Below are 24,005 nucleotides of genomic sequence, written 5' to 3' on the forward strand. Positions count from 1 at the left end.
TGGCAAATTTGGACCTCCGGTGTACATGCAACTGTAGGTGACTGAAGGTTTTTTTTAATTTATGTGTACGTGTGTGCACCTGTGTGGGCTTATTTTCACCACGTGCATGTAGGTGCCCAAGTAGACCAGACGGCATCCGATCCCCGGGAACTGGAATTAGATGGACTTAGAGGTGGAGTTTTTTGTTTGTTTATTTGTTTGTTTGGTTTTGGTTTTTGGAGGCAGGGTTTCTCTGTGAAACAGTCCTAGCTGTTCTGGAACTTGCTTTGTAGACCAGGCTGGCCTCAGACTCTCAGAGATCCTCAAACTCACAGAGATTGCCTGCCTCTGCCTCCCGAGTGTTGGAATTAAAGGTGTGCACCACAACCACCTGTCTTTGGGGGTTTTTGTTTTGTTCTGTTTTGAGACAGGGTTTCTCTATAGTCTTGGCTGCCCTGGAACTCACTGTGTAGACCAGGCTGGCCTTGAACTCAGAGATCCACCTGCCTCTGCCTCTTAAATGCTGGGATTAAGGGTGTGTGCCACCACTGCCTGGCTAGAGGTGGCTTTAAGCCACCTGGTGTAGGTTCTGGGAGGTGAATCAGGGTCTTCTGCAAGGGCAATACACACTCTTTATTGCTGGGCCATCTCTCCAGTCTCCAAAATCACAGTTTCTCCACCAACTCTGGGAAGAAAATCTCCTAGTTCCCACAATCTCAGGACTTCTGGAGCCATCTCTCCAGCCCTTAATTGTGTATAGAGATGGCTCTGGTGGTCCTGAGTTTAATTCCCAGCAACCACATGGTGGCTCACAACCACATTTAATGAGATCTGGTACCCTCTTCTGGCCTGCAGGCATACATGGAGGCAGAACATTGTAAACATAATTTAAAAAAAAAAGTTTAAAAAAAACAGTGTTCTGGGGGCTGGAGAGATGGCTCAGTGGCTAAGAGCACTGGCTGCTCTTCCAGAGGTCCTGAGTTCAATTCCCAGCAACCACATGGTGGCTCACAACCATCTGTAATGAGATCTGGTGCCCTCTTTGGCCTGCGGGATACTTGGAGGCAGAATGTTGTATACATAATAAATAAATAAATCTTAAAAAAAAAAGTTGATTAAAAAAAAAAACAGTGTTCTGCCTGCATACCAGAAGAGGGCACCAGGTCTCATTATAGATGATTGTGAGTCACCATGTGGTTGCTAGGAATTGAAATCACGACCTCTGGAAGAACAGTCTTAACCTTTGAGTCATCTCTTCAGCCTGAGACAGTGTTTCTTGTAGTGAAGTCTGGTCTCAAACTTACTATAAAGCTTAGGATGACTTGAACTCCTGGTATTTCTGCCTTCATCTCCCAAGTACTGGAATTGGGGACTTACATCACTGTACCTAGTTTTATGCAGTGCTGGGGATTCAGACCCAGGACTTTATGTATATTGGGCAAGTCCTCTACAAACTGAGCTACATTCCCAGTCTGCCCCCACCTCCGTTCCTTTATATTTGCTTTCGTTCTTGCTAGAAGCCCATCAGAGCCAGGGCAGATGTCCATAAATGCACATTCTGGGCTTTGAGTCTGAGGCTGCCATGCTGTCCTTGGGCATTGGAAAACAGGGCAAGGTGGTGCAAGGCCCAGTGTCCCTAAGTTACAGGGCTGGGCACCTCCAGCAGTCACACTTGTTCTCTTAGCTCATAGTTTCCATTTTCAGAGAAAAGCAGAGATTCCTGAAGTTGGGAGCCTGTTCTGGGCTCCTAAGCAAGACTTAAAATATGTCCCAATTCTTGTTTTTTATTTTTTATTTTTTTCCTGCATGAGGGAGATTATACAATAGCTGGCCCAGGTTCTGGCCAAGTGGTCCTTTGGCTTCTCCCAAGTCTGTTGTCTCCTTCAGCTGGTTTGGCTGACCTTGCTCCAAATGACAGGCTTTCTCTTTCTCAGTTTTCAAGTTCTGCAAACACCCTGCCTTTTCAGCCTGCGGGCCTCTGTTGTGGGTAACACCCCTCCTTGGAGTGAAACAACTGGTCTACAGGAACAGGATTTGGTTTTGGTTTAAAATAAAACATCAGGACCAGTGGGTGGTGCCAGAGCAATCCTGGAGCGGGGAAATGAGGTGAGCCAGCATGGGAGCACACAAGCCTAAACTGTATCCCAGCATTTGGGAGGTAGAGGACGGAGAACCAGGAGCTCAAGGCTAGCCTAAACTTCAAAGCAAGGTCAGCCTGGGCTGCATAATCTCCTGCTTGAAAAACCAAAAGCGAACAACCAAACAACCAGGAGGTGGGGAGCGGAACTGGGATGGGATGAATCTATCATCCTTACCAGCTACTTCAAAGCTATCAGGAGGCTGGAGAGATGGTTCAGTGGTTAAGAGCACTGGCTGCTCTCCCAAAGGTCCTGAGTTCAATTCCCAGCAACCACATGGTGGCTCACAACCATCTGTAATGAGATCTGGCGCCCTCTTCTGGCATGCGGGTATACGTGGAGGCAGAATGTTGTATACATAATAAATAAATCTTTAAAAAAAAAAGCTATCAGGAAATAGGTCAGGGTTGGCGAAGATAAGACATTCTTTGTAATCAGGACAAAACACCTGCTCCTGTGTCCCTGGTCAGTCCGAGTCCTTTGGCCACCACTGTGCTGTGTTGGATTCGCCCTCTCAGGTCAGCATCTGCCTAGCTCCTGGGAGGACAGTTTATGACCAATTAGAAATGTCTCTGGAATGCACACAGTCCCAGGTTCCTTCCCAGCCCAGCAAAACAACCAAGCAAACAGAGAGCAGCCTCTGACTCATGGCTTGCTTCTCCACTGTGGCGCCTGCTTATTTTCCGGACCCAATGTTCACCTTAGAAAAGCCCTCATTTTCACTCTCCGTCAGTGCTGTGCTGGCTGATCACTCGGTACCGAGAGTGAATTTTACCTGGACAGATGTGGCGTAGCAGTAGGAAGCAGCAGAGGCAGGAAGCTACACAGAGGGGTCAAGCCCGCTCCTCTGCTCATCAATAAGAAGTCTGGAGATCTCAAGCGTCGGGGGTGCTAGAGCAAAGGTCACTGTGGAGACCGGAACAGAGTCTGTGGAGCTTGAGAGGAATTAAGTAAAGTTGGAGGCAACACCCTGTTTATGCAGAGCTGGGGATCAAACCCAGAGCACCACACTATAAAAGCTACACCCCAGCCCTTGTCTCTGAATCATGGTGGAAACTAGCTGGCCTGCTCAAATGTGCCTGAAAGGGGGAGTGAGGATTGAGGAAAGAATCTATGAGAGATGAAAGACAGATCAAACATCCGGTTATCTGGCCTTGAGGGTCAAGAATTGGTTTGAATTTTCTGACCTTAAATCAAGACGAACCGGGGTCAAATCTGTGGCCCCACTGAGCCATTTTGACTCAGCTCTCACATACGGTATAGAGGTTAGACCCCACTTCGTCTTTCTGCATGTGGTCATCCTGTTGACCCGGCACCGTTTGGTGAGACGCTCCGCTCCACTGAAAGGTCTTGGCATCTCTGATCAAAATCAGTTGACTGTAAACGAGCTCATCTATGAATTTACCAGTCTGTTCTTTTGCTTCATTACAGCAACCACTGTTGGCCTTCCCGCAGGAAGTGCAAATCCTCCAACTTTGGCTTTAGTTAACCAGAATGCTTCGTTTCTGTCCTCTTTCTTGAAAATCACTCTCTGTGCCCTTTAAAAATTTCAAACAAATTGGGCGGTGGTGGTGCACACTTTTAATCCTAGTACTTGGGTGACAGAGGCAGGCGGGTCTCTGTGAGTTCAAGGCCAGCCTGGTCCACAGTACTAGTTCCAGGACAACCAGGGCTACCCAGAGAAACCTTTACTTGAAAAAAAAATTCAAACAAGCGTTTCCTGACATTATCTTCAGGATTTGCAACGTTGGAGGTTGGAGTTCCGAGTTCCGCTGGGTTAGCTTCACGAACCAATTCCCCACCTCGCCAGAGTCCAAGGGAAGGGTGGTAAACTAGTGCCATCTGCTGGCCATCTCTCTAAAAACAGCAGGATGGTAGACACGCCCACACGCCCACCCCACCCCACCCCCGCCTTGATTTCTGAGGTCTTCAGCCCAAAGCACTGTCACTGGAGGACCCTCCCTGTGGTCTCCTTCATCTCCCCACAACACAAAAGGTAAGCAACGACCCTGGTGGGAAAAATCCAAAAAGAGAGATCTTCGGAAACTCGGGCTTGTGTTAAGGTAGTGGAGACGCGCGTTCCTGTAGCTAGGCCCTTGCACTCCAAACTCTAGCAATGACAATAGCTTCCCGAGCTGGGCATGTAGCGCAATTGGCAGAGAGCTTGCCAAGTGTGCATGAAGCCCGCCTTCAATTCCCAACATCAAGCAAAGCAAAGCACACGTTGCGTGTAATTCCAGCACTTGGGAAGTGGAGGCTGGAGAATCAGAAGTTCAAGGTCATCTTTCGCTGTGCGGTGAGTTTGAGACCCACTTTGTGGGTGGTCTCAAACAAACAAACATAATAAGTAAATTACTCCTGGAGTTCTAGTCCAGAATATTTTATCAAAACACTTTGGGGCAGGGATTTAGTTCTGTAAAAACCTACACCCTTATGCTTCTCTTTGATAGAGGGTCTGACCTTCTCGCTGACCTTGAACTTTCAGTCTTTGGCCTCAGCCTCCCTAGTGGTGGGATTATGGGTATGAATAATACCCAGCCACTCCAGGATATTTTTTGGTTTTTAGGATTTATTTGTGTGTGTGTATGTATGTGTGTGTGTGTGTGTGTGTGTGTGTGTGTGTGTGTAAGACTGTATACCAAGTGCGTATAGGTGTGTTTTTGGAAATCACAAGAGGGAGTCTGATCCCTGGAGCTGGAGTTATAATTGACTGCTCCAGGGCTGGGAACTGAACTCCTGTCTTCTGAAACAAAATGAACCACTTTTTTTTTTTTTTTTTTTTTTTTTTTTTGACACAGGGTTTCTCTGTAGCTTTGAGCCTGTTCTGGGACTTACTTTGTAGACCAATCTGGCAAACTGGCCGCGAACACTGCCTGTCTCTGCCTCCTGAGTGCTGGGATTAAAGGCATGTGCCATACCACTGGGCAACAAACCACTCTTAAATAATGAACCCTGCCTCTCCCTCAGGAGGGGTATAATTTTAAGAAAATAAAGATCAGCCTACCATTCTTTATTTTCTTAAAATAGAGAAAATCTGTCTCAATTTTTTTTAAAAGCTACTGTATCATGTGCTCTACAGGGTGAATTTTATGGAGTTGGAAAGATGGTTCAGTGTTCAGTGGTTAAAAGCACTGGCTGCTCTCGCAGAGGGCCAATGTTCAATTCCCAATACCCACGTGGTGGCTCACAACCATCTGTAACTCCAGCTCCAAGGGATCTGATGCTCTCTTTTTTTTTTTTTTTTTTTAATTTGGTTTGTCGTGACAGGGTTTCTCTGTAGCTTTGGAGCCTGTCCTGGAACTAGCTCTTGTAGACCAGGCTGGCCTCGAAGTCACAGAGATCCACCTGCCTCTGCCTCCCGAGTGCTGGGGTTAAAGGCTCGTGCCACCACTGCGCGACTGTAGGGCATTTTGTAAATTAATGATTGATTGGGGACTACCCATTGTGGGTGGGGCCATCCCTGGGCTGGTGGTCCTGGGTTCTATAAGAAAGCAGGCTGAGCCAGCCTTGAGGAACAAGCCAGTAAACCACACCTCTCCGAGGCCTCTTCATTAGCTGCTGCCTCCAGGTTGGTGTCCTGTTTGAGGTCACAGTGTTTCACCACAGCAGTAGTAACCAATAGGACCCCGTGTCTGTCTGAGAGGCAGCCCTGGAATTCCTGGTGAAAGAGAAGATGAAATTCTAAAACAATTATTTGTGTGCAATGGGATGTTTGGGGGTAGAGCACATCTTCTAGAGTGAGGGCTCCAAGGGTTGAGCTCAGGCCATCATCAGCCGGCAAGTGGAGTTTCCATAGCTTCAAGCAGTACAGTTTTTAAACCAGAAGATTTAGGTTCTAGTCTGGGTCTCAATCCCCTGAGTTCCTACCCTTTTCCTTTAAACTTTATTTATTTATGTGTTCGGACACACAACACTTTTTTTTTTTAAAGTATACAGTGTTCTGCCTGCATGTGTTCTTGCAGACCAGAAGAGGGCACCAGATTTCACTACAGGTGGTTGTGAGTCACCATGTGGTTGCTGGGAATTGAACTCAGGACCTCTGGAAGAGTAGTCAGTGCTCTTAACCACTGAGCCATCTCTCCAGTCTCAACACTTGTTCTTTCCTGCCACTATGTGGGTCTCAGGGTTTGAACTCGTGGCAGCAGACACCTTTACCCTTGTTCTAATCTGAAAAGACTCAGTGTTGGTATCGGGTGATGTACGTATTTTTTCACAGCAGCTCATGATATTCACAATGCTGGGAGATAATACTGAGTAAAAATGAAGAAAAATGAGTTTTATGCAAGAGGAAGAGACACAAACCTATGTTCCTTCAGTTATGTAGTTTACACAAGATAAATAGCTCAAGATAAAGTCTCAGCAGCTCCATTAAAACTATTTGAGCCGGAAAATTGCACTTGACTTTCTTTTTTAAGCATCATTAACCTGTCAGGAAAGGGTGAATGTAGGTGCTTTGTCTTGGAGAGCTGATAAGACATGATCAACGGTATTTCCCGTTCGTGTCCTGATAGAAAATCCATTTTTAATCACGGGAAATCCCAAATGGCCCTGTGGTTCAGAATCAAAAACTTGAGAGGACGGCCTGGTAGGAACCTGGCTCAAGGTCATCTGTGCTGTGCCAAGTGAGAGAGAAGCCATAGTATCCCTCTGGGACTCTGGGACTCTCTGCTCAGACTCCCAGCTTTGCTCCATCTCATAGCTGCTCAGCCATAACCCTGAAACACAGGCCTGTCCCAACCTGTGACTATCAGGGCAGGGAGTGTACATATGTACAAAGGAGCGTGCACCTTTGTAACAGTTAAACTGTCCTTAAAGAACGCTGCTGACAGCTGAGTGGTGGTGAAGACCTTTAATTTCATCTCTGGGGAGGCAGAGGCAAGGCCAGCCTGGTCTACAGAGTGCGTTCTGGGACAGCCAGAGGCTACACAGAGCCTGGTGCCAACTGAAGTCAGAAGAAAGCATCGTATCCCCTGGAACTGGAGTTAGGGGTAGCTATGAATCTGTGGGTGCTAGGAACCAAAATAGAATCTCTGCAAGAACAGAAGGTTCTCCAACGATCCCTCAGTCCCTCTTATTGTTATGACAGGTCACTTCACTATATAGCTCTGGCTGGCCTGGAATGCACTATGTAAACCAGACTGGAAAGAGCAGAGATCACAGGCTTCCCTGGTGCTGGGGTTAAAGGCGTTCACCATCACATCCAGTTATAAGTTCCCTAGTTTGAACACCACCTACAAGGTATTCCAGCTACAGTACTGTGAGCTGTAACCACGAAACAGCTCCGCATGAAGCCAGTGTCTCAACCCAGGCTTCGTGAGTGTGGATTCCAGCAGTCCAGGCATTCTGAAATGCTGAGCACAGTGTTTTGTTTTTGTTTTTTTTTCGAGACAGGGTTTCCCTGTGCAGCTCCGGCTGTCCCGGAACTTGCCGTGTTGACCAGGCTGGCCTTGAACTCACAGAAACCTGCCTGCCTCTGCCTCCCAAGTGCTGGGATTAAAGGCGTGCTCCACCACCACTGGGCTGTTTTTTTTTTTGTTTTGTTTTTTTTCAAGTTAGGGTTTCCCTGTGCAGCTCCGGCTGTCCTGGAACTTGCCTGGTAGACCAGGCTGGCCTTGAACTCACAGAGACCTGCCTGACTCTGCCTCAGACTGGGATTCAGAGGTGAGAGCCACCCCGCCCACCGGTCCCATCGCACAGTTTTAGAGGATAAACTACCAAATTTGCTCTGCCACGTGAGGAAACTTTCCCTGGCCTGATGCCAGAGCCACATAACCCTTGTTCACATTGATGAGAAAATTTAACCTGAGTTCTGTCCTGCTTACTGTGTTTTGTACTTTCTAGGGCAAAGTCTACACTCTGCTAACTGGGCAACCACTGAGGATCCCTTCCTGGACACTAAGATTGCTGTACAAGTTTACAGAATTTGTCTCCTAATATTCATCTTTCACTACCTGCAGTTCTACTCTCTTTCTCTTTTGTTTTATCTCTTTATTTTTATTTTATTTTATTTTTTGTTATTTTATTTTTTGAGGCAAGGTCTTGTTATTTAGGCCTAGCTGGCTTGGAACTTAGGATTTTCTTGACTCTGCCTACAAGTGCTGGAATTACAAGTGTGTATCACATCTAGATTTTTGTTTATTTCCAGACAGGGTCTCACTAGGTAGTGTTTGGGTTAAGGCTTCACCCCAGCCCCTGGCATCCATATACCCAAAGAGTCTGGAATGCTTGGGTGGAAAGTTCCATCCCAAGCCCCCTCCTCTGGGAGTTGCCTCAGTCCAAACTTCACCTCAGAGAAAGCCCGTCAGTGACCCCTCCTCAGAGATGCTCAAGACCACTCCCCACACTTGGAACTGGTTCTTTCTTTCCACCATGTGGCTTTGGGGAATCAAACTCAGGTCATTAGGCTTGGTAGCAAATGTCATCAAACACTGAGCCATCTTAAAAGCCTACGGTTCTTGTTTTTTTTAATTATTAGATAAAAATTAAAAATGTTCTAATGAAAATGAAGTTTGCTGTGCTAGTTTTGAAAGCATCAAGGGTTTTATTGTGACTTGTTTGTTTGTTTTTGTTTTGTAGCCTACTTCTGCTGACGCTGAAGATTTTGCGGTCATTTTTGTTTCCTCCATCAGAAAAGTATGTGGTGCTATGGTCCATTCCCTCTGCACCGGAGAAACACTTCTGCTAAACATTAGGGGAAATTTCCATTCATTACTTACAACTTCATGTGTGTGCGTGGCCATGTGCATGGCTGTAAGCGCATGCGGAGGCCAGGGGCTCGTCTCCGGCACTCTTCCACTGAAGCCATCCACCTTGTTTTAAGATAGAATCTCCCTTTGGCTTTGAGTTTGTGAGTGAGACTGAGAATAATGCAGGTTTACGAGCACATGTCACCACACCCAGCTGTTTTACTGGCTTTTTTATGTGGATTCTAAGGATTGAACTCAAGTTGCTTGCGTAATAAGATGGTTAGTGTTAATTGTCACCTTGACAGAATCTACAAACACTGGGAGACAGGCCATGAAGAGCAAAACTGAAACACTACCAACAAATCTCTCCCACACAAGGAGACAATCAAATCCTGGTTTGCTTTAAAGACTTAAGTGGTACAGATTCAAGGCAATGCCGATCAAAATCCCAGCAAAATTCTTCAAAGACCTCAAAAGAACAGTACTCAACTTCATATGGAGAAGCAAAAAACCCAGGATAGCCAAAACAATCCTGAACAATAAAAGAACTTCTGGAGGCATCATAATCCCTGACTTCAAACTCTACTACAGAGCTACAGTACTGAAAACAGCCTGGTATTGGCATAAGAACAGACAGGAGGACCAATGGAACCCAATAGAAGACACTTCCTAAATATAATCCCAGCAGCACAGACACTGAGAGAAACAGTTAATAAATGGGACCTCCTGAAACTGAAAAGCTTCTGCAAAGCAAAAGACATGGTCAACAAGACAAAACGACAGCCTACAGAATGGGAAAAAATTTTCACTAACCCCAAATCAGACAGAGGTCTGATCTCCAAAATATACAAAGAACTCAAGAAAAAATGGAATACAGAGAAGTCTCAACAGAGGAATCTATCTATCTATCTATCTATCTATCTATCTTTCTATCTTTTTTTTTATCTTCTTTCTTTTTTTTTTTTTTTTTTTTTTTTTTTTTTTTTTTTTTTTTTTTTGGTTTTTTTTTTTTGGTTTTTCGAGACAGGGTTTCTCTGTGGCTTTGGAGCTTGTCCTGGAACTAGCTCTGTAGACCAGGCTGGTCTCGAACTCACAGAGATCCACCTGCCTCTGTCTCCCGAGTGCTGGGATTAAAGGCGTGCGCCACCATCGCCCGGCTTCAACAGAGGAATCTAAAATGGCTGAAAGACACTTAAGGAAATATTCAACATCCTTAGTTATCAGAGAAATGCAAATCAAAACAACTCTGAGATTCCATCTTACACCTGTTAAGAATGGCCAAGATCAAAAACACTGATGACAACTTATGCTGGAGAGGTTGTGGGGAAAAGGGAACACTTCTGCATTGCTGGTGGGAATGCAAGCTGGTACAACCCCTTTGGATGTCACTGTGGTGATTTCTCAGAAGATTGGGAAACAACCTTCCTCAAGACCCAGTAATACCACTTTTGGGTATATAGCCAAAGGATGCTCAATCGTGCCACAAGGACGTGTGCTCAACTATGTTCAGAACAGCTTTGTTTGTCATAGCCAGAACCTGGAAACAACCTAAATGCCCCTCGATTGAAGAATGGATAAGAAAAATGTGGTACATTTACACAATGGAGTACTACACAGCAGTAAAAAGTAACATCAGCTTGAATTTTGCAGGAAAATGGATGGAGCTAAAAAACATTTTGAGTGAGTTAACCTAGACACAGAAAGACAATTATCACATGTACTCACTCATAGGTGGTTTTTAAATATAAAGCAAAGAAAACCAGTCTACAAACCAAAATCCATGAGAACTTACACAACAATGAGGACACTAAGAGAGACTTACATAGATCTAATCTACAGGGGAAGTAGAAAAAGACAAGATCTGGGTAAATTGGGAGCATGGGGACCTTGGGGGAGGGTTTAAGAGGTGAGGGGAGAGTCAGGGAGGGGAGCAGAGAAAAATGTAGAGCTCAATAAAAATCAATAAAAAAGACTTACGTGATTCTTCCAGTGAGCCATTCCTTTACAGAAAGTTAATACCTGAGCACTATGATTCATGTAATATCTCATTCCCTTCATGAAAATATAATCATATGACTAAAAATCTCAACAGTTCAGGATAAGTGAGTAAACGAAATTTTGTAATATTATTGATCTGATGCTTATTCTGGACCCCAACTCAGTGCTTACATGTGGGCTCAGTCTTTGAAGTTCTTTGGCTTATCGGTTCAGCAGAAGCCAATAAAAATATCTTTTTAGTAATTACAGAGCTATCCAACTTTATATTGTTTTCTTAATTATAAATGATGATGAGTGGTGGTCAATACTTTTATATCAAAGGAAGTAGGGGTGGTGGTGGTGGAAATATGGCTCAGCAGTTAAAAGCACTGGCTGCTCTTCCAGAGGACCTGAGTTAGCCTGGCCACATACGTGGCTGCTCACAACCACCTGCAACTCCAGTTCCAAAAATTTTGACATCATTTTCTGAACTCCTTTGACACTATTTGCCCTTGGTGCACAGACATACATGCAGGAAAAAACATCCATATACATAATTTTATTTTTGTTTTGAGACAGGTTTTCTATGGTGTGTAGCCCTGGCTGCCCTGAAACTCCTTCTGTAGAACAGGCTGGCCTCTAATTCAGAGATTGGCTCATTTCTGACAGGAATTTCTGAAAGTTTATCTTAGAATCACAAATTACAATCTTGTTTTTAATGCAGAATGACTATTTCCAAATAAAATCCCAATAAATAAAACACAAAACATAACTTCTCTTGTTGGGTTGAAGGTGGTGTGGGGGAGAATGCAGAGAAGGTACACTTGGTTCCCTCCCAACAGCTTCGCAGAGACCCTAAGAACAGTCCAAAAACATCGTCCTGAGAGAACTTCAGAGTGTCTTCAAAACTGTATTAGTGGGGCTGGAGAGATGGCTCAGCGGTAAGAGCATTGCCTGCTCTTCCAAAGGTCCTGAGTTCAATTCCCAGCAACCACATGGTGGCTCACAACCATCTGTAATGAGGTCTGGTGCCCTCTTCTGGCCTTCAGGCATACACACAGACAGAATATTGTATACATAATGAGTAAATAAATAAATATTTAAAAAAAAACTGCATTAGTGGATGCAGCTGAGGAAGGAGTTGGTCCTGGGGAAGGAAGACGGGAATTCCCGTCTAGCTCCGCAACTTTAAGATGAGGAATGATCCGGAGCCAGCGCCCCAAGAAAGAATCCTGTGGTATGGGCCGCCTAGAACGCCTCTCAGAGCTTTACCTGGGAAAGTGGTAAGTTTCTTTTTCTTTTTTCTTCTTTTTTTTTCTTTTTGGTTTTTCGAGACAGCTTCTCTGTGAGGCCCTGGCTGTCCTGGGACTCCCTCTGTAGATCAGGCTGGCCTTGAGCTCACAGAGATCCACCTCCCTCTGCCTCCAGAGTGCTGGGATTAAAGGTGTGCACCACATCTGTTCTGCCTCCTCTAAATTTATATCTGAAGATTCCAGTAGGATGTGGTGAACTCTGTGATCTCAGTTATCTAGAGGAGGGAGCATAGGCAGCAGATGGTCAAAGTCGCTTTCAGCTGCATTGCAAGGTCTGGGCTACCTGGCAATTTGTCGTTTAGAGTTGATCAGATTCATCTATAAAAGAAGCATAATTATTCTGGCATAAACCCCAAATACAACCCAAACAAAAACGGATGCCTGTGGTGGTGGTGGTGGTGGTGAACACCTTTAATCCCAGCACTGGGGAGGCAGAGGCAGGTGGATCTCTTATGCTCTAACAGTGAGTTCCAGCACAGCCAGTGCTGTTAGGCAGAGAAATCCTGTCTCGAAAAACTCAACCAAAACCCTGATGTGGGATTCCCCTGTGTATGCTGTGATTACTGTTGATTAATAAACTGCTTTGGCCTATAGCAGGGCAGAACAGAGGTAGGTGGGAGGAGGGTGGGATAGTTCCCTGAATGCTGGGAGAAAGAAGGCAGAGTCAGGGAGATGCCATGTAGCTGCAGATGGGGAAAGACAGGTAGGCCACGAGCCTCGGGGTAAAATATAAAATAATATAAGTGGGTTAATTTAACATGTAAGCGCTTGCTAGGAATATGCTATAGTGATTGGCCAAGCAGTGATTTAATTAATACAGTTTCTGTGTTGTTATTTCGATTATTATGGGAGTCTTGGTGGCCATGAACGAACAAGCAACCTTCAACAACACAGCACACCCCCAAAAAACCCCAAAACCAAAAACAAACAACAACAACAACAAAACCCAAAGTCCCCCAAAACTGTCATCACTAAGCTTGAAAGAACAGAAAAGCTGTTTCTATCCAACAGTTGTTGCTGGGGACGGGAGTGAAATTAGGTGGCATTTCTATACAGCAAGTGAGAAAACAAAAACATAAAAGAAGCCAGACTGTATAGCCCATGAGGGAAGAAATTTGTGGTACACGAGCTTGTTGGTTACTGTCCATTTAGTAATGTATTTATTATGTGGGATTAGGGCCCAACTACATTCTCAGTGTCTGGATCACTTAAAAAACGCCTTCACCTTTTTTCCTTTTTTCTTTCCCTGTTTGTGAGACGCGTAGGAATAACTCCTGACTTGCATCTCTTTGGGTCTAAAACTTTTCAATATCAGAATAAAAGCGATTTCTGAGGCGTTGCGCGACCGCATAACTTTGGGCTCGCTGCTTGCCGTAAGGCGCTCATTGGTGCCCAGGTTACCGCCCCCATTCTTTAGCTTCACGTTAGTCTCTACGCACGCGCGGCGTGGACTACGCCCCCTCCCGGACCTAGGACGCAGGCGCGCGCACGCTCCCAGGCTGGGGTAGGCGGGGGGGATGGGGAAGAGCCGGAGGGAGGGGAGGAGGGAAGGTGTCTACTCTGGTGAGTAGACGGCCGTGGGACACTTTGGATCGCCCGGGCCTGGCTTCCTGGTGGCGAAAAACGCTGCGCCAGCATAGAGCCGGCGGAAGGGATCGGAGCCCGTGGGCGCAGCCCTCGAGCGTCACCGTCGGGCCGCTGAGCCCCCCGAGATCCGCAGGGCGTGAAGACCCGGCCTAGGCCCCGCGGGGATGTCCAGCTGTGGCGCTTGTACCTGCGGCGCTGCGGCCGTCCGGCTGCTTACCACCTCGCTCACCTCCGCGCAGAGAGGTAACGAAGTAATCCCGCGCCGGAGCCCGCTCTGGGCTCTCGGGAAGTGGGCCGGTGAGGACCCTGAGGAGGAGGGCATAAGGGCTGCCAGGCGCTGCTAGCCTCCGAAGTAGTTGGCGGTCTGTTTTTGAGGAAAACTCCGTGTGCTGCCGCCCGCCCGTGCGCTCTCAGGCCTCCAGGGTTTGTGGCTGGAATGGGGCCATCTCGCCTCAACTCTGGGAGAGAGACCGAGTGCTGCATTCGGTCGTTAAAAAGTGACAATCGCTCAGTCCTGTTCGGGCCTGTCACTTTTTGCGGGCCTCCGGGTACCCGGTTGTCCCGGCTAGCCCCTTAGACTCAGGCAGCGCAACAACATTCGGTGTCACGGTCATTGTGCGGTCGGTGACGCCAGGACATAAACAGCTCACGGGTCTTCCAGATATTTGGAAAACTTTGGAATCTTAGAAAAACTGCTGGGAGATGGGAAACGACCGCTGGAATTCTTCAAATACTTACAGCAACAGTCGCTCTCCGCTTCCCCAGTTTGACAGCCGGGATCTGTCCCCAAGAGTAGCTCTTGTTTACTTTGCTTCTCAACTCATCAGGGCCTGTGAACACCTGCCAAGAGATTCCGGGAATGAAACCTGTTTTTCTTTTCCTCAGATCTATGCATATCAGACTGTTGCTAGATCCTGTTAGACTTTTCGATCTTAAAGACGTCTTTTCATGAGGGCTCGGATCAATAAGAGCTGTTTTCCTAAGTTTTTGGATTAACTGTAAAATCTTCGTTGCTTACTAGATATATAATTGACATTTTATTCTACACGTGAAATGAAGTAATGTGGGTGGGAATATTTTGTATTAAGTGACTTGTAAGTGTAAGATTTAGTCTTAAAACATTGCCACACCTCAACAAGTAGATGTCCCAATTCCAGAGGCTTCATTTATTTGGGATACATCTGTTGAGGGCTTATCGGTTGGTGCTAGGGATAGTAAATTCTTCATGTTTTAATTTGGTGAAGTCGACAAAAGTGGTAACGAGGGTGATGTGTTTTGGGTGTTTTGGACAGGAGGAAGTTTGGGGCCAGAAGCTGGTGGATCTCTCGAATTTGGTAGAGGAGTCTGGCCTTGAATTCAGCTCAGTGTGCTTCTTGGAGTGCTAGGGGAGTGCTAGGATTAAGGGTGTGTGACGCCACTCCTGGCTGATGCCTATATTTTAAATGGACTTGCGGCGTGGGTGGTAAAGATAACTCAGCAAATAAAGGCATGAGCTATGAGTTCAACCCTGGGAGCTGCAAGGTGGAAAGAGAACTGTCATGAGCACACATGCATACATACATATATACATGATACCAATTTTAAATGTGCTTGACCTATATGAGGTCACTTTGCATTTTAAATATCTGCATTCAGAAGTACTTGATGCCCAGTTAAAATTACTCAGTGATAGTGTTGACCCTGAGTTTGGGTGAAAGAATATTAGAATTGCATCTAATTTCAATTTCTGACTTCTTTGGAACCATTCCTTGTAGAAAGGGTGTCACAGAGTGTTGGTGGTGGCCCACAACCTTAACCCCAGCACCCTGAGATAGTCTCAGTACTCGGAGACAGTCTGGTGGATGTCTGAGCTTTCAGGCCAGCTTGCTCTACAGAATAAGTACCAGGAGAGCCAGGGCTACATAGAGAAACTCTGTCTTGAATCCCCCACCCCCCAAAAAGAAAGGATATCACTTCATAAAAATGTCTGACTAAAGAGGTCAAACATGTTGATCATAGATTTTATAATTATAGTGCATCTACCTTAATTTTTAGTCCTATTTCCCTCTTTTTCTTTCCTTCTGGTAGTCAAATTGTAATAAATTAAATAGGGCAAAGTTAATAATTGATGAAACATTTTTAGCAGTTTCACTGGGTAGACCAGGCTGCCTTGAACTCATGATTTCTTCATCTTGCCGCTGGAGTGCTGGAGTCATGGGCCTTCACAAGCAAGTCAGGTTTCTCCAGACTTTTGTTGTTGTTGTTGTGCTGAGTGTTGAATCCAGGGCCTTGAGGATGCCAGGCAAGCACTTTCTTGTTGAATTATATTCTCTGGCCTTCAAAGCATTTAAGCTTTCTTTCTTTTCTTTTTCTTTTTTCTTTTTTCAAGACAGGATTTCTCTGTAACAGCCCTGGCAGCTCTGGCAGCCCTGGCTGTCTGTCCTGGAATGCTGTAGACCAGGCTGGCCTATAACTCACAGAGACCCAGCTGCCTCTGCCTCCTGAGTGCTAGGATTAAAGGCGTGCGTCACCATCACCTGGCAAGCCTTTTTTTTTTTTTACATTTTATTTTTTATCTTTTTTGGCTAGCAGAATGTACTTAGTAAAAACTATCAAATGTTATATATAGTAATGATGCTATTTTTCCTTATTAAGCAGTATTTAGAACTCAAGAAGCAATAACTTGTTGACAGAGGTTTTTGTCTCGCCCGGTCCTGCAGCCGTTCAGTCCCAAAGAAATAAAGAGAGCTCTACATTAAAATCATAAAGTAGTTGGCCTATTAGCTCAGGCTTCTTATTAACTCTTATATTCTACATCAACCCATAATTCTTGTCTGTGTCAGCCACGTGGCTTGGTACATTTTATCAGTGAGGCATTCTCATCTTGCTTCCTCTGCATCTGGGTGTAGTAACATCTGGGTTATGACTGCCCAGAATTCTCCTGCTCTCCTCGCTCCACCTATACTTCCTGCCTGGCTACAGGCCAATCAGCATTTTATTTTATTTTATTTTTTGGTTTTTCGAGACAGGGTTTCTCTGTGGTTTTGGAGCCTGTCCTGGAACTCGCTCTTGTAGACCAGGCTGGTCTCGAACTCACAGAGATCCGCCTGCCTCTGCCTCCCAAGTGCTGGGATTAAAGGCATGCGCCACCACCGCCCAGCCAATCAGCATTTTATTAAAGCGATACAACTGACAGATCTTTACAGGGTAAAAGATCATTGTCCCATAGCAATAACTAGTGCATAAAATAAAAAATGTAAGCCTAAATTGATATAGTAAGTAGTTGTTAAGTTGCAGGTATTTTTTAAATGTTTTTTTCAATTTGTGTTAGCAGTTAGAGGTCAAACTTGTGAGGATTTAGCTTTATTCTCTACTTCATCAGTTATTATACACTTTAAATATTGTCACTAGAATTGGCAATCATTTTCATCTTTTGAAACTTTTTTGAGAGTATATTCTGCTATTTCTTATTCATTCTTTCATGCTATTTTAAATAGATTGGATTTTTTTTTAAGCTGGATCATTTGTAGTTTTGTAGACTCCTTAGTTCAAAATGAAGTGCAGAAAGCCAAGGATGATCGCAGTATTGGGATGGGGGGGATCTCAGATTCAAGGCCAACCTCAGCTGTGTAGAGTATTCACACCATTCTGGATGAAACTAACTCTCAGAAAACAAAGGTATGGTGTGGGCTCAGGCCTGTAACCTCTTTGGAGGGTCACCATGGATTTCAAGTTATAGAACAGCTGTAGAATGGAAGCTTGTCCTAAAAAAGAACATTTAAATATATATTAAATGTGTATGTTAATAATACTTAAAAGCTGAATAAAATTTGGGCTGAAGATATAGCTCTGAAGAGCACTGGCTGCCCTTCCAAAGGATCCAAGTTCAATTCCCAGCATTCACATGGTAGGTCAGACTGTCTGTAACTCCACTTCAGTTCTAAGGATCCAACACCCTCTTCCGGCTTCCTTGGGCACCAGGCACACATGTGTTGCATAGATTACATGTAGATAAAATGCCCATACACATTTTTAAAAATTAAAAACTGAGTAAGTTACTTTCTTATGTCTTTAAGACAAGGTTTCACTCTGTGGCTGAGACTTTCCTGGAACTCATTGTGTCTGAGCTGTTGTCAAACTCCTGCATCAGCTGTGAATTACAGACATACACCACAATACCTGGCTTTTCATATTTCTTTTTGTTTTGTTTGTTTTTGCCATAGTGGGAGAGAACCAAGGACTTAACACATGCTAAGCAAGTGCTCTGTCACCAAGGTATACGCTTGGCCCTTTAAGAGTATTTCGTTTTGAGTTAGGGCTTCACCAAGTTCTCTAGACTAGCCTTGAATTCACTTTGTAACCCTGGCAGGCCTTGAACTTGCCATCCTCCTGCCTCAACCCCCAAAGCTATTTTAATAGGCAGCTGCTCTGATACTGACAAGGCTTTATCTGTATGACAGATGTTCATAGATGGTTTAACTTTTAACTGGTTTTTAACATTGCTGCCAACAGTGTTGCAAAATGGACAGAAATGTTTACCTGGCTCTCAGGGGTTTTTCACATGTAGTTCATGAGCCCTTCAGGGGTTCCGTAGATAGGAATCAGATTTTTTAAAACCTTATTTCCAATAATTTTTAACAGAAAAATGGCATTTTCCTTAATTATCAAGGTCATACTTTTAGAAGTATCTATGAATTTGTCACCAGTCAGAATCATACATTTTCTTTTTTTAACAGGCTCCAAAGCCACAGAGAAACCCTGTCTCGAAAAACCAAAAAAAAAAAAAATTTATTTATTATGTATACAATGTTCTGTCTATGTGTATGCTTGCAGGCCAGAAGAGGGCACCAGACCCCATTGCAGATGGCTGTGAGCCACCATGTGGTTGCTGGGAATTGAACTCAGGACCTTTGGAAGAACAGGCAATGCTCTTAACCTCTGAGCTAACTCTCCAGCCCAGAATCATACATCTTCATATTACAAATTGGGCTGACTTGGATCTAAAAATCTTGCTTTTTGGCCTTCCTTAAAACAACATTGTTTTTTAAAAAGAATTAAGTTTTATTTATTTGTATGTGTGGGGGTGAATGCGTATACATATATCATAACACTGTATTGTGACAGTCAGGAAAATTGTGGGAATAGTTCTTTTCTTTCACTTTCTGGGAATCAGGGGTGGAACTCAAGTTTGTTACCGTAGTCACAAATGTCTTTACCCACTGAGCCATTTCACTGGTCCCTGCGTTAGCCTCTTGGGTGCGTAATAGTCCTATGCCACTAAGCCTTAATTCTTTTTATCTTCCTTAGTATAGTAAAATTTCTTTGCTATGTATTTTATAGTGTGTATTCAAAAAATCTGAAATCTGTCCAAGAATTTCACCAGAGTATATGGGTTTCATGTCACAAAAAAAGAGTTGAACCCCCTGATGAATTTGCTTTAGTGCCTTATATTTTCTGTGATCAGTGAATGGCCTCTTTGTTTAGTACAGTTGTTTTTGAAGTACAGTCCCAAGGCAGTAGCATTGGCGGCAGCATCAGCACAGCATCAACCTGGGACCTTGTTAGAAGGTCATTCTTGGGTCTTGCCTCCAGCCTTCCACAGAACTAGTGAGGAGTGCCTGCAGTGTGTTTTAACAAACATATCAGGCAATACTGATGCAAACTTGTGTTTGAGAACCACCTGTTTCCTGGCTTGACATCTTGGTTCATAGTCATGGATTACAGCATGTTAAAATTTAGTATGGTGTTATAGTACCATACTAAAAGTTTCAGTAAAGAAATCCTTAACTAGCCAGGTAGTGGCACACACCTTTAATCTCAGCACTTGGGAGGCAGAAGCAGGCAGATCTCTGTGAGTTCAAGGCCAGCCTGGGCTACAAGAGCTAGTTACAGGACAGGCTCCAAAAAAGCTACAGAGAAACCCTGTCTTGAAACCCCCCCTCAAAAAGAAAAATCCTTAACTTTAAATGACACATGAATTATTTTTTCTGCTAGTGTTTCTGTGGTGACTCTGTATGGTTGCATTGGTTTTTGCGTTGGAAACACTGTATACTTAAACATGCAAATCCATGATCACATGAAAATAAAATTTAAAGAGTGAGTTCAGAATTTTATAATGAAAAAAAAAAGAGAAATGTTTTTTTAAATGTAACATTATTCTCTCCTCTGCCACTTTCATTGTTATTTCGTACCTCTTAACAGCACTTTGGTAAACTGCTAGGAAGCCACCTTAGCGACTCACTACAGATTGTTGGCTTATGGAAGGTTCTTAGTAGAACCACAGTACTGAAGTAGAATACAATTTTGTTTAATCAAAGGCCATTCACCTCTTTGATCTTAGTTTGTTCCCTGAAACCCAGCTAAAGGCAGAAGGAGCTGATGGTACAAAGTTGTGTTCTGACCCCCCCACATAAACACCATGGCCTATGTGCCCACACATGCACCTCATACATAGATCCACAGTAATAATAAATTAGAAAAAGAAAAAAAATCAGGTGTGGTGGTGCATACCTTTAATCCCAGCATTCAGGAGGCATAATCAAGGGAAATCTCTGAGTCAAGTCAAGATCAGCATGGTCTACTGCTGTGGGACAATGGTCTGTACCCTGTCAATTGTATTTTAATAAAATGCTGATTGGCCAGTAGCCAGACAGGAAGTATAGGTTGCGATGAGAGGAGAATTCTGGGAATAGGAAAGCTCAGTCTGCAGTTGTTACCAGACGCACAGGACCCAAGATGTGACTGCCTCACTGAAAAAGGTACCAAGCCACGTGGCCAACATAGACAAGAATTATGGGCTAATATAAGTTATAAGAATTAATAAGAGCCTGAGATACTGGGCCAATCAGTTTATAATTGACTTAGACCTCTGTGTGATTCTTTGGGACTTAACGACTGCGGGAAACGGGCAGGACAGAAAACTCAGTCAACATTCTACATATTGAACTCCAGTTCAGGTAGGGCTACATGTGTCCTAAAAAAAAAAAAAGAAGAGCAAAAGGTGAAAGAAGACATCTCAAGAACAATATATCATGTTCTATGCGGGTGATGGTGGCGCACGCCTTTAATCCCAGCACTAGGGAGGCAGAGGCAGGCAGATCTCTGTGTTCTGTGAGTTCGAGACCAGCCTGGTCTGCAGAGCTAGTTCCAGGACAGGATCCAAAGCTACAGAGAAACCCTGTCTCGAAAAACCAAAAAAAAAAAAAAAAAAAAAAAAGAACAATATAATGTCCATCAAGAGAGGAATATAAGCCTGGCAGTGGTGGCGTGTGCTTTTAATCCCAGCACTCTGGAGACAGAGGCAGGGAGATCTCTGAGTTTGAGAGTTTGAGGCCAGCCTGGTCTACAAAGTGAGTTCCAGGACAGCCAAGGGCTACACAGAGAAACCCTGTTTTGGGTGGGGGATTAGGAGGGATAGAATCTTTAGGTCTTGCTGGTTTTAAACTCAGTATATAGCTGATTATGACCTTGGACTAATCCTCTTGTACTACCCAAGTATTAGGATTATAAGCCTGCCCTACCATTCTAGCCTTATTTTATTTTTTAAGACAAGCCCAGCTGGGGTGGTGGTGGCATATGTCTTTAATCCCAGTACTTGGGAGGCAGAGGCAGGCGGATCTCTGAGTTCAAAGCCAGCCTGGTCTACAGAGTGAGTTCCAGAACAGCCAGGACAACACAGAAAAACCCTGTCTCAATAAACCCAAATAAATAAATTATTGCTTTTTTAAAAAAATGGTGGCGCATGTTTTTAGTCCCAGCACTTGCAGAGGCAAGTGGATCTCTGTGAGTTCAAGGCCAGCCTGGTCTATAGACCGAATTCTAGGACTGGCCCATAGCTACTGAGAAACCCTGTCTAGAAACAAAACAAAACAACAACAAAAAAGGTGGGCCCAGTCTAGCCTCCAGATAGGAATTCTCCAGCCTTAGTTTCCCGAGTGCTAGCTTTACAAGCTACAGGAATGTGTGCACCTGGCCTGGTTTGGGGTGTGGGTGTGTGCATGTGTTTCTTTGAGTAGCTCAAGATGGCCTTGAATTTAGTATGTGTCAGAGACTGGGATTAAAAGTGCACTGACATTCTTCGCCTTTCTTCACCATTTTAAAATGTATAATTTAGTAGTGTTAAGTATTTTTAGAAGTGTTATTTATGTGTTTCTATGATGTGTGCTTGTGGGCTTATACGCCATGACACATCTGTGAAAGCCAGAGGACATCTTTGTAGAGTCAGTTTTCTTCTTCGATCTTTATGGGGATTCCAGGAATCAAACTCCATTCTCCAGGATTGCACATAACCTTTACCTGCTGAGCAGTCTTGCCAGCTGTACATTTACAGTGTTCAACCACTAACACCACCCATGTCTACAACCCTTTCATTTTGTAAACTCTGTCCAACCAAAACCATCAATTCCTTCAACCCTAACAACCACCATTCTAAAGACTGTCTCAGATTTTCTACTGAGAACCTCATGTAAGTGGAAAAGCATGTAATTTTTGAAAGTGAAACTTCCCCCCGGGGTAACCAATATAGAGTTGCTATGATATGCTTATTCTCAAAGATAGAAATAATATACAAAAAGCACAAATATAGCATTTAAATTATAAAGCATTTTTTCAAAAAACCTACAGGTAAAGCAAGTGTTGAGCGCCTGTCATATTTAAAAGAACCACAGGTTATGACTTACATGGTCTTGCTCACTTTTGGGGGGTTGTTTAGTTTTTGGAGACAAGGTTTCTCTGTGTAATAGTCCTGGCTGTCCTGGAACTCAGTTTGTAGACCAGGCTGTATTGACAGAGGTTTCTGTCCCACCAGGTCCCATAGCCGTTTAGTCCCAAATAAACACACAGAGGTCTACATTAGTCATAAACTGATCGGCCTAGTAGATCAGGCTTTTCTTATTACTTAATTCTTACATTTTAAATTAGCCCATTTTTTGTCTATGTTAGCCATGTGGCTTGGTACCTTTTTCGGCGAGGCAATCACATCTTGCTTCTTCTGTGGCTGGGTCACGACTGTGGGCTGTGTCCTCTTCCCAGAATTCTCCTGTTCTCATTGCCCCACCTGTACTTCTTGCCTGGTCACCCCGTCTATACTTCCTGCCTGGCTACTTGCCAATCAGCATTTTATTAAAAATAATACAAGTGACAGGATGAAAGACCCTTGTCCCATAGCAAGGCTGGCCTCAAACTCGTAGAGATCCATCTGTCTCTCTGCCTTCCAAATGCTGGGATTAAAAGTATGTGCCACTGCCCAGCTGATCTTGCTCACTTTTTAAAGGATTTATCTGAAAACTGATCTGAAAAAAAATTTGCTGGGATCATTTAGAGGCCTGACTTGTTATGCCTCTGACAGGGTTATTCTTTTCTGTGCTGGTGTGTAGCTTTGCTGTGAAAGCTAGCATTTCTCAGCCCTCTTTGGTTAAACATTTATTTACCAGGGCTTTGTTTAAGATTTACTATTATTTTATGTGTGTATTTTTTTACTTGTGTAAGTGTGCTGTGTGTGTGCCTGGTGCCTGCAGAGACCAGAAGAGGCCATTGGAACCCCTGGAACTGGAATTATAGGTGGTTGTAAGCCTCCATGTGGGTACTGGGAATCAAACCCAGGCCCTCTAAAGGAGAAGCCAATCTCTTAACCATTGAGTGTTCTCTCCAGTCCCTATGGGAATTTATTCAGGCATACCAGTATTTGGTATGAAAATTAACAGAATTCTTTCTCCCTCCAGGTATTTCTTGTGGGCGCATTCATGTGCCAATTTTAGGAAGACTGGGGACCTTGGACACTCAGATCCTGCGCAGAGCTCCTTTTAGAAACTTTTCAGAAACACCAGCGTACTTTGCCTCAAAAGATGGGGCAACCAAAGAAGGCTCCGGAGATGGAAATAAGGTTATTTTTGTCTTTGTTGGCATCTATATATTTCCCACCTTTCTGTTTGTTTGCTTTTGGTTTTGGTTTTTTGTTTGTTTTTTTGTTCTTTGTTTTTCGAGACAGGGTTTCTCTGTATCTTTGGAACCTGTCCTGGAACTAATTATTACAGACCAAGCTGGCCTCGAACTCACTGAGATCCTCCTGCCTCTGCTTCCTGAGTGCTGGGATTAAAGGTGTGTGCTGCCACCACCTAGTTTACAATTTCTCACCTTTAAAGGGCTAAATATAATAATAGTGTTACATATTAGCTTAAATGTATTCTGTAAGAAATATGAATTATGCCGGGCAGTGGTGGCACACACCTTTAATCCTGGCATTTGGGGGGCAGAAGCAGGCAGATATGAGAATTCAAGGCCAGCCTGGTCTACAAAGCAAGTTCCAGGACAGCCAGGACTGTTATACAGAGAAACTCTGTCTCAAAAAA

General features: G+C 44.1%; 1 protein-coding gene across 2 annotated transcripts in view; it reads left to right on the top strand.

Annotated features, from left to right (window-relative positions):
- The first annotated feature begins 13,617 nt into the window (after window positions 1-13,617).
- The window catches only part of Clpx (caseinolytic mitochondrial matrix peptidase chaperone subunit X), a 40,823-nt gene continuing 30,435 nt past the window's right edge, over window positions 13,618-24,005 (top strand). The window contains exons 1-2 of one of the 2 annotated variants that reach the window (XM_050151940.1): window positions 13,618-13,923; window positions 23,379-23,539. In XM_050151940.1, coding sequence (XP_050007897.1) covers window positions 13,845-13,923; window positions 23,379-23,539 — 240 coding nt within the window. In that variant the 5' untranslated portion in view covers window positions 13,618-13,844. Of the gene's footprint in view, window positions 13,924-15,827; window positions 15,962-23,378; window positions 23,540-24,005 lie in introns of those variants that run through there. The other variant, XM_050151938.1, reaches the window with a different exon arrangement.

This window comes from Alexandromys fortis, unplaced genomic scaffold (assembly GCF_014885135.2).
Source record: "Alexandromys fortis isolate MF-2015 unplaced genomic scaffold, M_Fortis_MF-2015_v1.1 scaffold_70, whole genome shotgun sequence".
In the NCBI taxonomy this organism is placed as follows: Eukaryota; Metazoa; Chordata; class Mammalia; order Rodentia; family Cricetidae; genus Alexandromys; species Alexandromys fortis.